We start from the raw sequence: 21,121 nt of genomic DNA, 5'->3' as shown, positions 1-21,121 counted from the left end.
TGGACAACAGCTGCAAAGATTCATTTCAACAGCTGCTGAAAAAACCCTTGGTGAATTGTAATGTATCTCCAAAGAGTTATTTTCCAGCTCTAAAAAAAACTATTGAAAACCAGCAGTCAGATTTCTCACCTCTCCTCCCCCAAAGGAATCTTTGTTCTTCCACTGACTTCAATAGATAGGAATTATAGTTCAAGAAAAATGGATGGCCAATACAAACTGTGCCATTCAACGGTTTATATGCAAAAAAATATGCAATTTGAGAGAGAATAGCTGACAAATTCAACTTGATAGAAATATAATGATGTCGATGCACTTGTGTTCCTTCACAGATTCTGGCAAATTACTAAATTTACTTTGTTGCTGAGCTATAGAAATATAATTAACATTCAAGGCTAAGTTACCGAGAAGAAAAAAAAAATACACACACACACACACACATATATAAAATCAAGCTCTTATTTTGTCAGGGTTCGATTTTTGAAGAACACATATTTAAACATAAAATCTTTAGAAGTTAAACTTTTTTTTTTTTTTTTTTTAAATTCAGCCCTTCACTAACCCAAGCCTTGCAAAGTGAATGCTGATTGCATTATTATTTTTAATCAGAACATCAGAAAAAGGAAGCATGAATCTCTTGATCACATAGGAGTTCTGAAAGAGCTAGGAGGTTCCCTTCAGGGAAAAACTGTGATCAAATTGAAACTGGCAGAAGGAACAAGACAATTTAGGAATCTGAGGAGAAATCCTGTAGCCTGAAGCTCTATGGTTCTAACAATTTTAGCGTGCTAACTGAGCTTGTAGGCTCCTGCAGAAGAGAGCAAGAAGCAGGAGGGACCAGGGAACACTTCCCTCTCCCACCTTCATGAAAAAATGCTGGAGAATCTGCCTACAGTTAAGGGTAAGAGCAAAAGCAGATTTCTCTACTTAGTGCATGTGTCCAAATCCAACCAGAACCACCTATAGAAAGATGATGGATCTGAAGCTTCAGGATAAACAATCAAATTAATTCAACTCAGGGTTTTGGTAAGAATTTTAAGCCTAGCACAGAACTGAAGAAAGGAGGAAGTGTGGAAAGTCTTACTTTGCTTAAATCTTAATGGTGCAGTAAGCACAAGAAGAACAGAAGGCGCTTTTTTGTCTCATTAGAAATATTCCAAGCACAGCACAGTGTCTAGAGTGAGAAGCAGCAGAACACAACTGAAATGCATCTAATAATTTTTCCATTATCTTTTCCCTTTAAAAAGAGAAAAAGAAAACAGAACTAGCGCAACAGGTTTATTTCATTATAATGCTACACTCCTTTCATGCTTCGAAAATCCCAAATTTGATTAAAAAAGCAGAAATTGCAATTATTCAGAGCTGCAACTGCACAAAAAACAACAGTATTTCCTTTTCAGGGAAGGAAATTCTACAAATTTACAAAGACTATCTGAACACATTTACAAATTGCCCTTCACACCAACATGCATCTACTTTTTGCAAAATAAATAGATCCACATGAATAAGTAAAAGCTTCCAGATATTGCGGGATAGTGCTCACCTTTAGAAGTTTCCCAGTGTACAAAAGAATCTGTTAAGGATAATCCTTGTTTATAATAAAATGTAGTTAGTTCTAGCCAGTCTGCTTCCAGTGTACTAATAACTGGTCCCTTTCTTGTTACTTTCATGGACAAGATGCCCTCATGATAGGTCCAGCAGGTAGAGTCATCATCAAAAACATTGAAGACTGTATACAGCTTGTCTGAGAAAAGAAAAGAAAAAAAAAAGAAGAAAAATGAGCCTCTGGAAGACAGAGCTCTCAAAAATATTATCTTCTTATTTCAGCCTGCTTTTGTATTTTTAAGTATCAGTTTTACAAATTGCTTCCTTATGCAACTTTATTCACCTAGAGCCCTCAACACCAGAAAAAAAACAAAACAAAACAAACAAAAAAAAACAAACAACAGGATGAGCTGTGAGGAGGGTAAGCTATAGTACACAACAGAACTTTGAACATACTGTAGTTGGGTTGTTGCTGGACCACCTTCTAGGTAGGTGGGTTTTGCATAGGGGAAAATATAGTAGATTCAAGAGAAAACCCAGTGGAAATAGGCTGTATTTCTGTCACTCATGAAACTTTTGACTACAAATATTCAAAATGACTAACTGAAATTAAAAACATTTTTCTAAATTTTTAAATATGATGAATGCCTTGTATAGCCTTTTTACTCATTCTTTTTTGCAGATGATTTAAGTACCAGTATAATCAGCTCCATACTGGGGTTTACCACACAGTAACTGATGAGAGTATGAGTGTATGCAAAACAAACAAGATCTGCGTATTCACAGATGCTTCTCACATCCAGCCATTAATACAGTGATGTTACAAAAAGTCAAATATTCAAAAAAAGTAAATTCAGAAATCCATAGTATTTTAGGTATTCACTGGTGATGAGTTAGGAAGTCTTAGCTAAATGAATGTATTTTAAAAAGGAAGAACATGACACAAGTACAGTCATGTCTGGGTCACTGTTGCAGGGAAAAAACAAAGCAATTGCAAAAAAATTCCCTGTGATTATGTCTACTACTACAACTTCTGAGCAGCCTAAATCAACACAAACCTCTAGAAAGCAGAAGTATTCACATTGCCAAACCAGACGAACTTGGTTTAGATGATCCCAGTTAAGACACTAGTCTCTCTAAGCTCCAGAAATAGAGAAAGATTTTCAAAGCATTATTTGGACTTTAAGTAGTTTTAATCAATTTCTACGAGAAACCTTTTGGAGTGGGTAATAACACATAAGGCATCTGAAATAAGAGAGTAAATTCAGGACAAATTACTGAACTCCATCACTATGAGATGACTTTTCTTCCTATACAGTTGTATTTTGTCACCTCTACAGGTGGAGGTGCTACCATTAATGTGTTTATCTTGGTAAAGCTTGATTTTCCTATTAAGAAAAATTTTTGAAAATTCCTATCAGTATTTTTTAAAAGGATGGTTAACCACAACATTTACAAGGAAAGGTGTTTACATTTTCAGAAAATTTGTCTTAAAACTTCCAATAACTTTACTGACTAGTAGTAGAGAGGATAGGTATATTCCTGCCAAACTTTTAGAAGTTTAGAATTTCCTGAGAACTCTGCATCTAGGGGCTGCAGTGGTTGGTAATCCACCTGGTTACACTTGCATGCACGAACCAAAACTCAACTGTGAGTTTTCTCCTTTTTCCTTACAGGATCTATGTTCTACTATGTATAGCAAGCCCACTGTCTCAAGCTGCAAGGAAAGAGTTAAGGTTTAACAGATCGTGCTCTAACAGCCCAGCATGTTGTAAAAGAACTGCTTTAATTCAAGTGTTAAAAATAAGAGGGACATTGATTATCTCAGTGCATAGAGTCATTATCCTGACAGTCTACCAACTAGAGAGGTGCTTAACTCTTTAACAAGAAAGTGAAGAGGTTGCTTTTGAGAGCAATTAAAACATGTCTGGAACATCACAGAAGACCCTATTGTATCAAAATTCAATCTTAAATGAAAATTTCATGCTGCCTTGCTTTCTATACTGTAATGCTTTAGTTCCTATAATGCATTAGTTCTCATGCATTAGGTTACTTCTTCCTTTTCACCTTTTCTTCCTAGTAAATGTGAAGGGCTTAGTGCCTCAGTATCAGGAATCATTGTTTCAGGCAGTAACTTGTGAAGACCACACGATTTATCTTACAGATTCTTGTACAATTAAGTCTTCTACCACAGCACCAACATCTTTCAATTACACTTTCCCTTCCTAAGTAAGCAACTTTCCAATGCTTCATTTTCTCTAGTGTAAATTCATTTTGGAACAATTATCCTCTTTGATTACATGGTCAATGCATTAGTTTAGTGATCTCTTTCAGAATATTTCTTGAAGGCATGTTAACCAGAAAGAATCCATTATTAATGGATTTGTTTGCTGTATGTGATGTGAGTTGGCTAGAAGCACACAAAATTATGTTTCTAAACAGAAGGGGATCCCTTTGTTGTCAGATTTAAAACACACAGGACAACTGGTTTCATTACAGCATATGCTTGGATATCCCTTACAAATTTATGGTTCAATATTAGGAGTAGGTAAAAACCAATGTCTTTGGGAAACATTTTAGAATAACTGCATCACATTTTTCTTGCTATATGCTTACAACACATATCAAGCAAAAAGTTACCTGTTTGCACCACATTTAAAACCAGAATAACACCTTTATTATTATTATTATTATTATTATTATTATTATTATTATTATTATCATCATCATCATCATCATCATTATCATCATTATCATCATAGTTCAGATATATAAAGCAGAAGGTACATAATTCTTCTGGTTCCTCAATGGTGACTTTTTTGGAAGTACACATGCACTTAAGGAAGATGCATCTTCCAAAACCGGTACTTGATGACAGAATATGCTGTTCTGTTATTTTTTTCCTACTGCTTCTTAAAACAACTCAAGAACATATCTTATTTCTGCAATAAACAAACAGAATTCATTACCGTCTCCTTCTTGTGGCTTAACAGAACTGACTTCTTTTCCAAACTGGAAATCTGCATCCTGTAACAGTCCACTCTCTGCTTGCATTTCCTCTTCATTCCCACTCTCAGACGAGTGACCACACAGTGACCTTTCATTCCAGTTTTTGTAGTCTTCATCAGAAATTCTTCTTCTGGGTTCCCTGTGTCTTCTGCCCAGTGTTGATTCCAGCTCTGCATTTCCATCTGTGCTTGTTCCATTACAGGCTTTAGGTTGAGGAAAATGTTGTGTTACAAAGCCCACAAACTTCTTTCCTCGTTTAGCTGCTTCATTAACCTGCATGTAAAACACAAATTGATCTGTAAAGTGGTTTTAAGATAGTGTGCAACTTTTTTTTTTCCCCAAAACATCTAAAATGCATGTTCTGTTTACTAATTTGCTGATTTTCAAGGACATCCAAGGACACAGTACTATGGAAGTGTAGCTTGTCTATATATGTTGGCTGTATGGCTGTGTTTTTAAAGTAAACAGAAGCCTTCCAGCATGTCTTTGGGCTCAGGCCAAGAAGGGTGGCCAACACTGTTAATGACTTCAGTGTACATAAATTCCTTCAACTAGGACAAACCCAAAGTATTTCACTTACTACATCACAGTGACAGACAGTATACTGGTGGAGGAATGTTTCCAGAAATTTCACGGTAGATTGGTTAGAGGATGGTTAGAGGAATACCATTCCTCTAAAAGTGTGATTCCAGTTCCACTATGATTACTAACTCTTACATTTAGCCAGTGGTGTTTCTTTTTCCCCTCTTCTGGAATCTTAAAATACAACTGCAGAGAATATGCAATCGGTGGAAAGTTCTTGGAAGGAAATTTTTGCTTGGGATAAGAAGCACTTCCACCTTTGAAGGTGATCCCACTGCAACAAAGTCTTTCCAGGAACACACAAAAAGCCCAGCCCAGGGCACAGAAATCACCCGGGAAATACTCAGTTAGCAAGGGCAGAGAAGGAATCTCTATCTACCTAGTTAACCCATGTAAACTATTTAGAGTGATTAACTCAAATAACTGGTGGTGCTACAATGCTTTTTTAGCATCACATCTGACTGAAGTGATACTGTTTATCACCATTACACATGCACAACAGTAACTTTACCATGTATCAAAATTCAGCCATCATTATGATTATATGAAGCTGCAAAAAGACGTCCTATAACTGACAACCCCCCCAATGCCACAAATTCTTAAGGGTTCAAGAAAATATACATTTATTTTCTTAATAAAAATGTAAATTTACATTTTAATAGGAATATTTTAAAATCAGATCCATTTCATGTAGCTTTTCTTTTCCAGATTTTCTCGCAAGACAGAATCACTGCTTAATTGCTTAATTTGTGTTGTTTTTTTTTTTTTTTTTGCTGTTGCTTTGTTTTATACTTTTAAGTGTTTCGTATACTATACAACAAACATGGCAATACACACATGGTATAAATGGAACACAATTTTAAATTTTGAACACCTGAGAAATTCAAAAAAATCTGTAGAAACTTTAAACAACTCTGGTAATTTCAGTGATCATTAAGAATTGCCAGTATGCTTTTTCGTCTGCTTTTTTCTTTCGCAACTCATGTAAAAGATAACACTCAAACTCTTACAATAACAATAATTTCCTGTTTCAGCAAGTCTTCAATTTTGTAGAGGAAGTGAAACAAAAAAACTGGAACTAGGGCTTGTATTTCAGTGGAAGTTTACTTTTCTTTAACTTTACAATATTTTCAGAAGTTGTGCCAAGGAAATATTTTAATACCATTACCGATTACTGTATATACTAGATTTGAAGAAGAAAAAAAATGTACTTAGAAAATCAGTATGTTAATGTATGTTATTCTTACTGAACGTAACACAGAACATCATAATTTTTTTTTTGTAACACTAATTCCAGAAGAAGCTATCAAGCAAGCATTTTATGAAGACTGAGTGAAAATTTGGGCCTGCTTCTGTTTCCAGTGCTGTAAGTGATCAGTCTCCCGAAACCTTCCATGGTTCAGTAATAAATTCTAAATTCCAAAAAGCAATTAGTGAAGAAAATGAACTCTTTTTGCACACAGAAAGCACTTGGTAGCTTCTATAAAACAAAAGCAAAGTTAAAAACCTAAACAGAACCATAAGCCTCCAATCATTGACAACTACCTACATGTATGGGAGAAAGAAATATCTGAAGAGATGTTTAAAAAGAAACCAAATCAAAACAAACAAACAACAACAAACAACAACAAAATTCCATTACCTTTTCTAAAAGTTCTTTCACTACCTCATTTGTCAGTGTTTCATGCGTTAAAGGACATTCCTCAATCACCAGCCTGGGGTGCCTTTGTCCTCTGGGTGCTGCATGCTTCTGGCTAGAACACAGAAAGAAAGCAGTCTTTGTCAGTAGTTTGCTGCTAACTTGGGCAAATGCTGGCATATATAGTTCTTTTCTTTTGGTGTAAAGGTTATGAATTAAATCCTGGCAATGCTTTTCCCCATTTAAAACTCAACATTTTTTGGTGCTTCATTATGTTGTATATAAAGTAGAGTGTGCTGTGTATTAAAATGTCAGGATAAGAATGTTAGTATTTAACAGAAATGTCATTTCAAGATGGTTTACAAACATCTTCTGAAACTCAGCTTTACTGAAAAAACAACAGTCTTCCTAGCAAATGTGTCCAAAACGTACTTCCAAATGCAAAAAGTACAGATAAGAGCTTTAAATGCAGCAAGCACAAAACAAAGTATCAGTTTTGCAAGAAAAGCACTATGCTACGAAACGAAATGGTACTTTTACACTGTTAATATACTGCTGCTTATTTTTAGCAATTAAAGCGGAGTTACAGCTACTGTATGTGAAAACAGTGCAGGCACATGCCAGAAACACAGCGCACTACAAATCCCTTTGGGTTACACAGTGTTTATTTCAATCCTATATTTCAGAATCCTACAAGCTTTAATTTCTATTTTAAAGAATAACATTCATCATTTTTTATTGAAAGTAAGTTCTGTTGTTGATCGTATAACATTTGTTGTACATCATCAATGTAGTATGGATTTCTTTGCTGTTTCTTTCACTCAAGCTTTGGAGTGAAACATCAATTAAGTATGTTCGAATATAAAAAGGTTACTTTCAAGATAGTTGCTGGAGAAGGTGCATCCACCTGCAGGAAACCCAACAGAGGTATGTACATATGGCATCTGCAAATGCAGTCAGGTACTTACAGCCAGCAGTTTCAGAAGGAGGCTGCTGGTTCTTGTCCTTCACCTGTTCAAGGGCCTACCAGTTAAACTGACAACTTCATAAGGATCCCACGTCTACAGAGATTAGGTGTGTCGAGGGAGCTGAGCACTGGCAGTGTCAGCTCTCAGAAAGCTCAGCTCCAGAAAGCAAGTATTCTGCCTTTTTCTTTAAGCATCTGTCCATATGGACAACATTCACCTTGCCTTCACGTGAATTTATGAAAGTAAGATGTATGAGAAGCAAATGCCATACCATGGGCAATGCTTGTTTAGTCAAAACATTTGATGGAGAATCTCCCTCAAATGAACTACATTTTATAGAACTGCAGGAGTGGCAGGGAGCACCGTCAGAGGTACATCCTTGGAGATTTCCCAGAGAAGCTGAACAAACCTCTGTGCATCATACCAGGACTTGAGATGGAAGGGGAACCATCACACCTCTCAGTACAACATGAAATCCACTTTTCTAGTTACTCAAGAACAAAAAGGTTGTTTTCGTTGCAGTTAAAGGAGCTAACTGTAATATTTCTTTGTATATTTTCCTTATGATCACATGGTGATTACAGTGCAGCAAAACCAGAAGTAACAAGCAAGATTATGGAAGTTGGAATGAAAACAAACTCTTGACTCTCTCCTCACTGAAAAAAAACAAGCTTTTGTACAGCCTCCCCAGTCACAGAGTACTTCCTTCATAACAAGGTTAAATGATTCTCTCTGAGGAACTGTGAGCATTTTACACTTTACAGGTACCTTTTACTAAGTAGTGCTCTTACGGAAAAAGTGAAAAGAAAAATGTTGAAAACAAGACAAGATAGATGTGAGGGAATTAAATGCAGCTTATTAGTCTCCTAGTGTTTTGTTTCATCTTGTACTTGGGGTTAATTAAAAGAACATTATTAAGTTGGTCACCTTTCTAGATAAGGAACAGTTACTTGATTCTTGGAGGTATTTATCGTAAGTTAATAAACTATGCATGATGAACAACCCTCTTAAAAATAACTTAAGTAATGGGCCCATATAATTAAATTGTTTCACTGTTACCTTAATTTTAATCTTGAAAGTACCACCCGATACATATGACTTGCAGGGAAATTCCTTCTATGTCCAATTGGCAGTAGAATAGGATGAATAGCTCCTACGACATATCCTTTGTTGTAATATTCTTCCACCTTAGATGTTATATCCAACACAGAACTGATTTTGATAACTTCAGGACTTGAGGAAGCTAAAAGCATTGAAAAAACAGAAGAGAAGCACATTATACTGTGTATGTACAGACACTTTGAAGTGAGTTCCTTTGATGTAAACCACACAAAACCTATGCCAAGGCATTTATTAACAAGGTAAAGTCCTCTTTGCACAAGAAAAAAGAGACTCACTGTGATTATGAAGTATACAACTAGGTGAAACACGTATTTTTTAGGAGACAACATGATCTATTTGTAATCTATTTGGCAATACTTCGTTGGACCTAGCTTTGTCAAGCTAATTTAAGAACTGCATCAACATCTAAACACGCAATTGGTCTGGATATTAAGCAACTATTTTGTCTAGTCAAAGACTTAAGCATACTGCAGCAGTATACTTTAACCCTACCTGAGAGGTAAACTTCCACAAAATTAATTTAATTCTAGAAGAACAGGTTTGTTTTCCTCAAACACATTTTTTGGAACCCTTAGAAGTCATCTGTGGATTGTAGGTTGAAATTTTAAAATATACACAATTATGTCCCCAAGTAGACTTAAATCCATATCACAGTAAGCTAAATGGTATCACTAAATTCTAAGCTGGATACCTCTGGGTGTATGCAAGCATTTCTGACCAACAGGTAACAGCCAGGTACCACACAGTAGTTAGCAAAAACTAGGGGGTGGTCTGTGGTCTGGTCCACAGTTTTTGCACAGAGAAAAGGGAAGACTGTGCACTGGTAGTAGTTTACGTGCTTTGCCACAGTGAGCCTGACTATCAGCATTTCCTGTTCCTCTCAACGCCAACTGTAATTATAGATGCTCTCAGAGCCTCCACTAAGCAACTAGTTAATATTAATTTACATTAATAATAATATTAAGTTACAGACAGTAACTTAAGAGTAATTTTGCTAGCATACACATGTATTTGCCAACATCAACAATTCCATCGTTCACAGATGTGGCCTCTCACAACAAGGCAGCTTGATCTGGAATTTGATGGTCTCTGTCAGTTACCTCTGCTGCAAGTGATGCACACCCTTTTCATATTCTGACAGGTCCCTCTCTCTGCAAAACTCACCACTTCGTAAATGTATTCCTTAATGTTTTTATCTCCTCCTTTATCTACATGCCAATCCTATACATGCACAATAGCAAGAAATTTTAAGGAGTTTACCAAAGACACAGCAAGTCACAAAATCTTCTTACCCTACTGGTTTAAAGTATCATAAACCTACTATATATGAATATTTATTTTGCCAACACTTTTATTCTAATAAACAGAATTAGATTTTTGCTGGTTGAGTGATATGTTTTCTGTGAAGCTTAAATCACTGCACTGTTTTCCAAGTATAAAGTGGGGATAATACTGATATATATACTCATTACAGAGAACCTCGCATTCTTTAAAAAAAAAAAATCAACATTAAAAAAAAACACACAAAACATCAACAAAAAAACCCAAAAACATCAAAAAAAAAACCAAAACATTTATAGTATTCAAATGTATGCTTTTGCATAAAAGCTTTTATTAAAGTGAAAAAGGAATGGAAAAAAATAAAACTGCTACTTTGACTCTTACTGTAAAGCCTTTACCAGCTCAAAAAAAGCTATCAAGAACCAAAATATCGTGTACAGAGTGAACTGCACACCATCAAAAAGCAACATTAGCATATATATTGATAGTTTATTGCTGATAGCTAACCAACAACCTATTAACATAAACTCTACCACTCTCAGTCATAGCACTGGGTTGTTTCACTTTCTGGAGCTACCTTACAACTCATGGTTGGAACTTCACTACAATAGGAATATTTACACTTGTTTTTTTAAGCACACTGCATTACAGGCCTCTCTTCAACAGACGGATGATATTTTGCCCTACAACACCTCTATCCCATAATTCTACCCAGAATAAATCCCAGAGACATTAAATATTTATTGAAGAAATAACTGCTCTACAGCACACACAAGCCAAAAAATCAGGTATGGATGCAACACGATCATCACTTCAGTGATTTTCCAATTGCCTTAACTGAAAATTCCCACTACAGCTAGCTGGCTAATTGTATAGTAAGCTTTGGAGATGATGACAAAACAGCTACTCCATACATATTCATACTGTTATTCAGAGTGACAAGAACTTCGCAGCGTGTCATTTTAGTGGGCTGAAATGCAATACGCTTGCATCAATATTCCTTCTCTCCCTAGTAGGAGAGTTCTGGAAAAGCTGTAAGCTTTTTCCTTAAGTAGGAATATTTATGCTATCCCTACTTTATGTTTAAACTCATCTCCAAAAATAAGTTTTTGTAAGTGAGATATGCCTCGTGACTGAAACCATTGTATTTCCTATCTTTGACAAGCATTTAAAATTACATTTCAGTAAACAGTTCAGTAAAATTACATTTCACTGAACCCCTGCAAACGCAAGCCTGGCTGTATTCTTCTTGGCCGTGATTCTTCTTTCGCACAAGTACCTCCATGGAACTCAGAACTCATTTACGCAGTAGGGATGGGAATATTTGGGTAAACAAGAAGAGACAAATCAAGGTAAAACATACTGCTAGTAACTAGTTAAGATGCTCGTGGACTCCAACAAGCAGATTTAGACAAGAGCATGGTTGACCTTATCTGCACCACAACTTGAAAAAAGATCAGGAACTCCTGAAAGTCTCCCTAGCAGGACCATTTCAACTCCATATATCATAAATCTGATGAAGCAGAGAATACAGAATATTAAACTGAAATATAATGCATTTATGCTTGCTGTACTTTTATCTGAATGCAGGCTATAGCTTACTCTAGGATCTTAAATATATTCAGATAAGATTTTCTGTTTTACTTGGTTCCAGATTCAATATGTCACTCAACAGAACAACAATCTCAGATGCTGGGGAAGATCTTGCTCTGGAAGTCAACAGAGTGCCATGAAGATATAACATAAAACTTCACAGCATACTGAAAACTAACTGGTCTGACATGATAATAGGCTCTTCCTTAAGCTTCATTTAGCCCAAGAATACTTGAATAGAAGCAACTATGTGAATGAGTTGAATGGGTTAGAAAAAAAAAAAAGTAGTTCAACAGATTTTCTACAGTATCTCAGCCAATCCCCATGTTTCACAAGCAAACAACATTCAGAAATGCCTCCAAGAAAGACAGTGTACAGCATTTTTGCCTGTATTCATTCATGATCTTACCTCTTCAGAGACCTCAAATGAAAAAAAAAGTTAATTATGCGCATGCAGCTAAAACCATCCAACAGAATGATATGTACTAAATCTAACTGCTTACAGTTAGTGCCTCAAAGCAGTCAGGCAATCATTCAAAATTTCTCTCTGCCAATGTTATTTAGCATTCATAACTCCACAGTACGTCACTGAAGCTAAGCACTTATGAAACGAATCTTTACTGCTGTAACAACAGGTTATTAACATACTGCAAAAATAGACCTTTATTGACACTGTTTAATATGATTTTTCTTAAAGCCACAACCTTCTTTAAAACAGACCCTTTACGAAGTATTTCCAGAAGCTCGCTACTTCAAAATAGAGCAAAACTCTCTAGAACACAGACTATTTAAGAACGCCAAACACACTTTAGTCACAAAAGGTAAGTTTTATTATTTTTTCTATTATTAGTAGATTAATAGGTAATTCACATATACATTAGGGGGTCCAGCTTTATTTCCCGTATGTTACCACTACTACCTGCCCAAAGTTTTGTCTCTCCAAAAAGAATAAACCAATGAGAAACTCATGTCACTATGTGTAAATAAAGAGCCATATTTGCTGTCAAGTAGTGTAACTCTGTAAAATGCTGTTTCGGTTAGTTCTTATAGTTCTTCAGTGAACAGCCAAATACATTTTAAATAAAAATATAACTGCATTCCTTTAATTTGAAAAGAAAACTAAACAGAGGCCAGGTTTTGTTTGTAAAGAAGTTCCTGAACACATAACAAGACATGCATTTACACTTTCTCCCTTTATCAAATGCCTCTAGCTATCACATGCACTTTAAATCCTCGCTATCAAGAATTTCCAGTAGATTCAGTTCTTGTAAAATGCCAAGTTACCACGAAGTGACTGCAAAACTGAGCTGTCTGTTCTCCGAGGGCAGCCATCTGGGCTTGTTTATGTTTTCAACTTTCTGGAACAGGGAGTAGCTCTGTTAGAGACGGGACACCCTCGGGAAGGAAGTATCCCACAGAGCACTGTCTGCCTCCAGCTACGCATACAAATTTTGTCTCACTTCGGTCACAATTTCAAAAGCCTATTCAGCAACTATAAATAGAGCGTTTGCAAAAAAAAAAAAAGAAAAGAAAAAAACAACTATAATACTCTTACTAAAACATCCACCAAAAGGCTGGGGTGGGCATAAGAGAGAAGACTATTACTTACACAGCTAAGAAATAGACTTGCTTCTGCACAAAGTCACGAGGACAATGACAGCCTGTTTTCCGAAGTTGAACGCATTTTAAGAAACTGTTATTCAGTTATTCAGCATTCTGTTACCCTTGCTCAGGCACAGTGTATTTTCTGAACAGTCACACTAAATTCAGACAATTGCTACTCGAAGTGAGTAAGGATAGCAGTATCTGACTCATAGGAAACTAGGAAAATCTCTAACAGTTTTTAGCCAGCTTCCTTAACAAGGACAGTTGTGTAATTTGGACGGTTTTGTTGTTAAAAATACTTCAGCAGTTTCCATTGTAATTTTATCTAAGTGAAGACCTTCGTCATGATTTGTGTTTCAAAATAAAAGTCTTACATTTGGGCTAGCTTGGATAAAAGTATGTAAGTTTTACTACAACTCAGACAAAACAGAACAAAGTTAAATCCTATTCCTTACGTTTTCAGAATAACAACAGATATAACAGAAATTACCTTCTAATGTAAAATCCAGCAATACATATTCATAAGCAGATTCCGTCTTTGTTTCAACTTGTGGTCTCTTCAATGTAGAAAAAATTTTTCCAGGGCTGCTATCATCTGGGTCTTCCAGCTTTCTCAGTCCGCACCCCATGGCAAGATCTGCAAATGATTAAATCGCAGGAAAAGGAGGGGGAAGCAACGAGATCTGCTGCTCACAAAAAAAAAAAAAAAAAAAAAAAAAAAGTAATCAATTCCCTTTGATTTTGTTTTCTATTAGCTGTAAATCCAAATACAGAAAAAGTCTGCTTCCCAAATCAAAAGATGAGGGTACTTTCCATTCATTTTCTTGTATGTATATATAAACAGTAAGCCTGTAATATTTTCAAGCTACAAACTTAGTATGAGTAGGCTTGATTTTGCAGCGATGTTAGAGCTGCTAGAAACTAGCAGAGATTTTCCATGCCACGTCAATTTACAGCCAGCCCCCTATCAGTGCTCCCTTGCAGAGGACACCAATAGTGCTTTGTTTGTCCTTCTAGACTGACTGGGCAGGAAGGAGGGGCAGTGGGTGGGTGGGTGGGGGGAAGACAAGAACTGAAAAAGAAAGTTATAGAGAAACCTGTTTGTAAGTAATTACTTACCTCCAGAAGTACTACTCAAATGCAGCAGCAAGTCAGAGGAAAAAAAAGCAAGTTAGTCAGTATGAAAGAATGAGAAAAGAGCCTCAACATGGTTGGAGACGAAAATCATTTCCAGAAAGGAAGTCAGCTTCAAGAGGAAATTACTTCTGGCATCTCAAAGGGCAGAAAAGTAAATGAAAAGCAGTTTAGTCCTTATTTTAGATTTCAAAGTTTAGTTCCCATTTCCTTTCCGCAGGAATTTTCTTTCAAAGAAAAACATGAACATAATGTAATATACTGTAATAATGTAAAACCACGTAGTAAAGGAGCTTCTTCTCAAGAAAATCATGTGATTACAATATGCATCTACATCACTAAAATCGGCTTATGTAATTGGTTTTGATCAACACTAACAACTAACACTGACGTTCAAATCACAAAGTCCTTTTCAAGCTAATATGAACATAGTTACAAGACCTTCTGCCCCCTTTTTCACGGGTATGGAACAAGTCCTCTCCTCCATCAGGCTGACCTCAGCTGCAACAGCAGATGTTCCGCTCTGCTCCCTATGTATCTTTTTCTTCAAGTCCTGAAAATTTAGTGTAAATTTAAGGGCCCGGTATATATTCCTTTAATTCATTAAAAAATAATAATAAAGAAAGCTTACCACTACCTAACATAAGCACTCAGTACTCTCACATTAACTACTGCAAATAACTTGCAACTGTATGAGCCCTGATGCAGACCACAACAACACACGTGGAAAAAAGGAACAGTGAGTGATTTTTTGAGGTACTGTTACTGCAGGGATGGGCAGTTTGATAATACAAGTTTTTTGCTCTTAGACTGCATCTAGAAAAATTCAGAATCATCTAGAGGAAACCAGAGATTCAAATTAATCCATTTTGGATAATCCATGTATTTGGATTTTAAAAGCTTTATATATTTTTATTCACTGTATGCTATTAGTCTTATCAGAATTGCCCACATTTTCTATAATCAGTCAATGTGATTTAGACATTAACCACTTGGGGTTTTCTTCCTGTTTTCCTATAAGCAAAGTGATGTAACTTTAAGTAGCTTACCAGGAATGATTTACCTTTGAAATCCACATTATAGTTTAAAGTTACTTAATTTTGGAATAATTGAATAATCACTGAGTGCAGAGCCTATGCAACATCACCAATTCAATCTTACAGTCTTAAAAAAAATAAATCCCAGGTACTGAAACAAAGAGGAAATTCCTGTGTTGTCTTCTTGATTAAAACAAAGGAGAACGTATCAATTAAACAATTAAGTTCTCCAGCTTCCTGAATATCTGCTTACACAAAAATTGTTTCCAAATACTTTTTTTTTTTTTTTTTTTTCTCCAGAAAAGGTCATCCATGAACTGCTGCTATCCCAAACATCCACGTAATGGTCCGGTCAACTTGGAGAATCCTGCTGTCTGATTCCACAAGGGTCTTAAGATCTTGTATAAAGTCATGGCAGAAGTGGAAATAGCAGCAAGTGAAGAAACCTTTTTGCAACACTAGTCTAGTTGCCAGCTGTTTGCTTTTTTTTTTTTTTTTTAATTTAACTGAAGATAGCTTTGTTTTTAAATGAGGCCAGAATGCTGTAATTTGAACTCTTTGTAGCAAGGCTTAAATCAGATTCCAACCCTCTCTCCAAGACAGGATTTTTCATAGTATAAACAAGCCCTTTTTGACACCAATGCAGAAACACTTACGGATAAAAATGATGATCCTTATTTTAGGTAACCCCAGATTAGTCAAGTAGTTACAAGCTTCCAAACTGGAAATCCGTCAATAGCTACTATTAAAGACTTGACTCAGAAGTCACTGGACTGAACCAATGCAATGACTGAGCACACAGCAGAACAAAGGAAACAAAACCAAACCAAAATGAGCAGTATTCCTCACAGGAGTTCAAATCTGCACCAAGACACCTGGACCTGTTTGGAGAGAAACAAATGTATAACATTTCTGGCTTCAAGAGGTGCTTCAAGAAGGGTTTTGTTTTTAGATCCATTTTGCAACAAGGTTCTGCAGCAAAACTGCCCACTGCGGTGACTCAAAATGCAAAGGTTCTGGGAAGTGGTACCAGGGAAGGAAGAGGTCCCCACCCTATGCTGGGATTCACTGAGGCCTGTCACTCACAGCAGCTCCCACGGGAAGAGCACATGAGACTCACTCATCCAAGCTCAGCATCAGTTTTAGACTTCTGAAAAGGCAGAGATAGGCCACGGCCTGACCAAACCATGGGGCAATTAACCCAAAGTGACTCTGCCTCTGTGAAAAGCTTCCAGGATCCCGTAACAGTTTTCATTCTGATGAAATGGGAAACTGAAGCTGGACTCCTAAGAAGGCCTATGAAATCTGTAAGTGGTATCACAGTCGTGGGAACTAACTCCTCCTCAGCCAAGTGATTTAGAACCAGCTGGAGTCTCCATCACCAAGAGCACTTCTGTGAGATTACTCACTCTAACACTTGAGCCGATCAGCTTACCTGGAATAAATTCAGGTATTACAAGCTGCACAGCCTTTTCTATAGAAAAATAGAACCATTTCTATTATGTAGGTTAAAGAGTTGCGATCATCGGAAATACAAATACCTTAAAAATGTACCAGTTACCTACAGAATAAGGCACTTCTGTTTATAAAGATTTCACTAGGCCCCAAAGTGACTCAACTAGCAAGAAACAAAACAGTTTACTCTTAGCTCCCCTGCCAAAGCCAAGATGTAAAATAACATTTGGACCAAGAAAATTTCCCAGTAGCAGCTTTTCTTAGCAGCTGTGATTGCAGCTTACAAAGGTGTATTTGAGCAATACTGAGAAAAATAAGCATGATCATCTGCTACAGTGTAGTCATCCCTGACACAATGTTTTTAGCAGAGGACAGAAATACTAAGACTCAAGAGCATGAATTAGAAACCAGAGCTAAATTAGTCAAATAGCTCCAAAACCTGAGGCTAACTGAGCAACTACAGGAATCAGAGACAGTGCATTAACTAAGTAATATTATTCACAAATTGCAACAATTTTGCACTTCATAGTCCCTCTCTGTATTTCTTTTTATGGTTACTTTTTTTTAATTTTTATGACTCCAGGAAAAAGTAAAGGTTTTGCTTGGCAAAGGACAATGAGAAAAAAACACTTTAAAAAAAAAAAAAGAAAAATTTCCATTAGAAAAATATGAAAAATACTGCAATTCAATAGCCAAATAATTTTCACATCTCTACCTTCAAGAACTATTAAAACTATTATTTTTAAGAGAAACTAAAACAAAGCACTGTCATTTAGTTAATTTTCTGTAGAATCATTTCACTACAACCACTTTGACCCACCCCTTTTATCTTGTCTCACACAGGTCTTTTTATCTTTTTTTTTTTCTTCCCCTAAAAGGAACAATTTTGTGAATGCAACAGGAACAACAGTCTTGTTAAACATGTTAGCTTCGAGCAGAAATGCCAGGTTTTCTGTATTAATATTTAACTTAAATATTCTAAAAAGTAGAATTAGATGACAATAGTTTGTTTTGATGACTGCAGAAGCTTAGTTTAATGATAAAAGCTCATCAATTCAATTTTTCACATTTTTCTAGAACTGTTTCAACTATTAATGTATGCTACAATTAAATAAACAAATTACAATTCAAACAGTATACAGGGACCAATGTATTTGCATTAAACTTTCAGCTACTAAAGCAGAACTTTACTAGAAGTTACAAACCACAGAAACTTTGTTTGTTTCTTGCTTGCTGCTGCATCACAAACAGCTTCAACAGAAGGAGCTTTGGATTTACGAAGCCATGAACAGTTCTCTAACATAAGACCTACAAATTTATTACACATTTATCTATATACATCCACTGTGTCTCATTTAACAAGGCTACAATTGACTAGATCCTCTGAACCTGCAATACAGTATTGAATGAAACTATGCAGTTAAATAAAATCATGCATTTTCAAATCAAACTGGATGTCCTCGTTTACTAATCTGATTAAAAAACAATTAGAAATTTTACGAACAGCATTTTGCTTACATTTAATATACACACTTACATAGACTAGAGCTCCACCGATGGACAGAGAGGTAAAATGACCATAGGAAGCCCTCAAACTTAATTTCAGTATTTTCTAATTATTTGTGGCTCAAGAAGTCTACAGTGACAAGTATGTGTCTAACAAGACACATACTTCTCCATTACATATTAGCTTCATTACTAAACATTGTTAAAATTAGAGCCACATATTACTGTTTTGCTTTCTGTATTTCTATTTAGATTTTCTGAATAAAACCTTTAAGGATTTGCCTACCATGTACAGGATTGTATATGCGTATTGAGACACTAACATTATATTTTAGACCTTTAATGTATTGATTTACTATGTGTATCTTTTAAATAGGAAACAGAACCGAAGGAAATTTTATACCAGGTGAATTTAAACTACTGTAACAGCTCAACATTACAAAGCTAGAAATCTATTTTACTGTAATTTTTACAGTAAAAAACAACTGAACACCCACTATTTCACACCCTTATAACTTCTTACATTTACAAACTGTTAAAAACTATGTATTCTGCGAGGTTTTGCTCAGTTAATATTGGAATGTAGTTTCCTCATTGACTGAACTATTTGAAAAACACATTTCAGAATACAAATAATCACTTTAATATGAAATATGTAAACAGTTTTACAGGGATGATGAATGGACTTCTGGTGCTCAAGATTAGAAGTAGCAGGAACTCGAAACATTAGGGAACCAGAAAATTCTACTTAATGCAAGAACCAATCCTTGATCAAATACATAAAAACACAAGGGAGAGATAAATTTTGTAAATCTACAGGTTGTTAGCCAGCATTACTTAACAGAATGTTAGAATTAGCACTTGACCATGTAAATATATCACTAAACAAACAACAGTTGCTAAAAACACTGTAACAGCTAGTTCAGTAGAAAATAAACAATACTAGCAAGGGTCACTAAATTCTCAGGAAGTGGAAATCAGAAAATTAATTTGGTTTGCTACTATGTGACAAGCAGTGCACAAAGACAAAGATGATTATTTGCCATCAGCTACCGAGTGTCCAGGGACCCTATTCCTAATCTGAACCCTCCTACAGCTACCAAAGGGAAACTACAGAGGTCCAAAGGAGACGTTAACCCTTCTCCAAACCCAAAATCACAGGGAGGAATCTAAATATCTGCACTTAACTAGATGAATTCTGTATAGAAGTATATGAATTATGAAAATTTTGAAAAATTTTAATGAAAATTTTTATGAAAATTTTAAGCAGTAGGAAGGTAATACTGTGTAGCCTATGAGATTTTAAAAATCGTGGAAGCTACAGTATCAAAATAATGCAATTTTAGACACCACCTGTGAGAAAATCGTGTAGTCTTCTTAGTGTAAATTAGTGTATTCCTGTAATAAATTACAGAAGTCAGACACAATTGAGGTACCTGAATTACTAAGATAGGATTTCAACTACTGAGAGCTTAAAGGTTTAGCTACTAGTAATTCCTGTTATGCCTTCATTGTTGGCAGACATCTTAAAGAAAGGTAAACTACAATATGAATGGAGAACCATCAATGTTTCAACAGCAATCTGTGGTTCCTGAAGGAAAACCACCTACCAGTGGTTCATCTTGGTGTTTTCTAGGTGTCAGAACAAAATGAAGCATTGTTAAGACCTGGTGATATAATCCTAACAACTGATACCTCCAGACTGAAGTTATAGACCTTGCAGCAGAACACTGTGGGTAGACTTCTGTTTTTAATGCTGAATATCCTTCCAAATGCTCAAGTTCATATGGAAGTAAAAACGAAGTAAATATTCTTTGAAGTAAAGGTCATGGAATCAACTCATTAGCAACAATCTAACATCTGTTCCAATAAACAGAAATAAAGGACATTTTGTATTTGCATTAGATGCAACTTAAGCTGATAGATGTGTAAATGACTGCACAATATTTACACATTTTCAAGCTATTAGTTTAAAAGTCTTCCCCGTGAGCACATTTTCAATATAGAACTTGTTAGGAAATTTACCTCTTCTATCCCTAAACCACTCTAGGAACAGGGAAGTTATATTTAGTAAACTGAAACTGCTAATCCCCAAAATAAAGATTTAGGACTAACTCTTCCACATTGTGGGTCAAATGTGTATTTGCTTCATGATCCAAGAAAAAAGCCTCTAACAGAACACACAACTTTCTTTTGGCAGCTTCAGAGACAGCATAGCATTTACAGAAAGATTTACTACATAAAAATTCTCTCATGGAAATAAGTTATTGTGAGGCTGTGCCAAAATTTCTGTAGTATTTATAACGATGAATTCTAAAATCTAAATAAAACAGAAGAATAACTGGACAGATATTTTTGGTGGTACAGACTGGCTCAAAGACATGACAAACTAGAGCAGCAGCTATTTAGCCCCTCAGAAATATGCTGATATCCCTGTGGACACAGTAACTTGCAAATATCTGATACTCGTTGGGCAAAACGATCTCAACAGCTTCCACAGCAACACATTTTTTTAAAAACAAATCATGTTTAAATCATGTAGATTTTTTTTTTCTACCTAGTAAAGGTATAAAGTAACTTGAGTAAACATGCAACTAAGTACATGGCATCTCCTTCCAGAACAACTTCAAACAACTGTAAGAACAGCA

The 21,121-nt window shown here is 35.7% G+C and overlaps 1 protein-coding gene across 1 annotated transcript in view; it reads right to left on the bottom strand.

The window, feature by feature from the left end:
- Window positions 1-13,970, bottom strand: part of RFTN2 (raftlin family member 2) — a gene marked incomplete at its 5' end in the record, with an annotated part of 28,593 nt that extends 14,623 nt beyond the window's left edge. Inside the window, 5 exons of the mRNA XM_084289514.1 lie at window positions 1,541-1,741; window positions 4,512-4,824; window positions 6,776-6,887; window positions 8,800-8,983; window positions 13,832-13,970. Coding sequence (XP_084145640.1) covers window positions 1,541-1,741; window positions 4,512-4,824; window positions 6,776-6,887; window positions 8,800-8,983; window positions 13,832-13,970 — 949 coding nt within the window. The remainder of the gene's footprint in view (window positions 1-1,540; window positions 1,742-4,511; window positions 4,825-6,775; window positions 6,888-8,799; window positions 8,984-13,831) is intronic.
- Between the last annotated feature and the right edge of the window lie 7,151 nt (window positions 13,971-21,121).

The sequence above is a fragment of the Netta rufina genome, assembly GCF_964035555.1.
Source record: "Netta rufina genome assembly, chromosome: 6".
NCBI lineage: Eukaryota > Metazoa > Chordata > Aves > Anseriformes > Anatidae > Netta > Netta rufina.
Note: the sequence above shows the minus strand (reverse complement) of the source record. Positions and strands in the feature narration are given on the sequence as shown.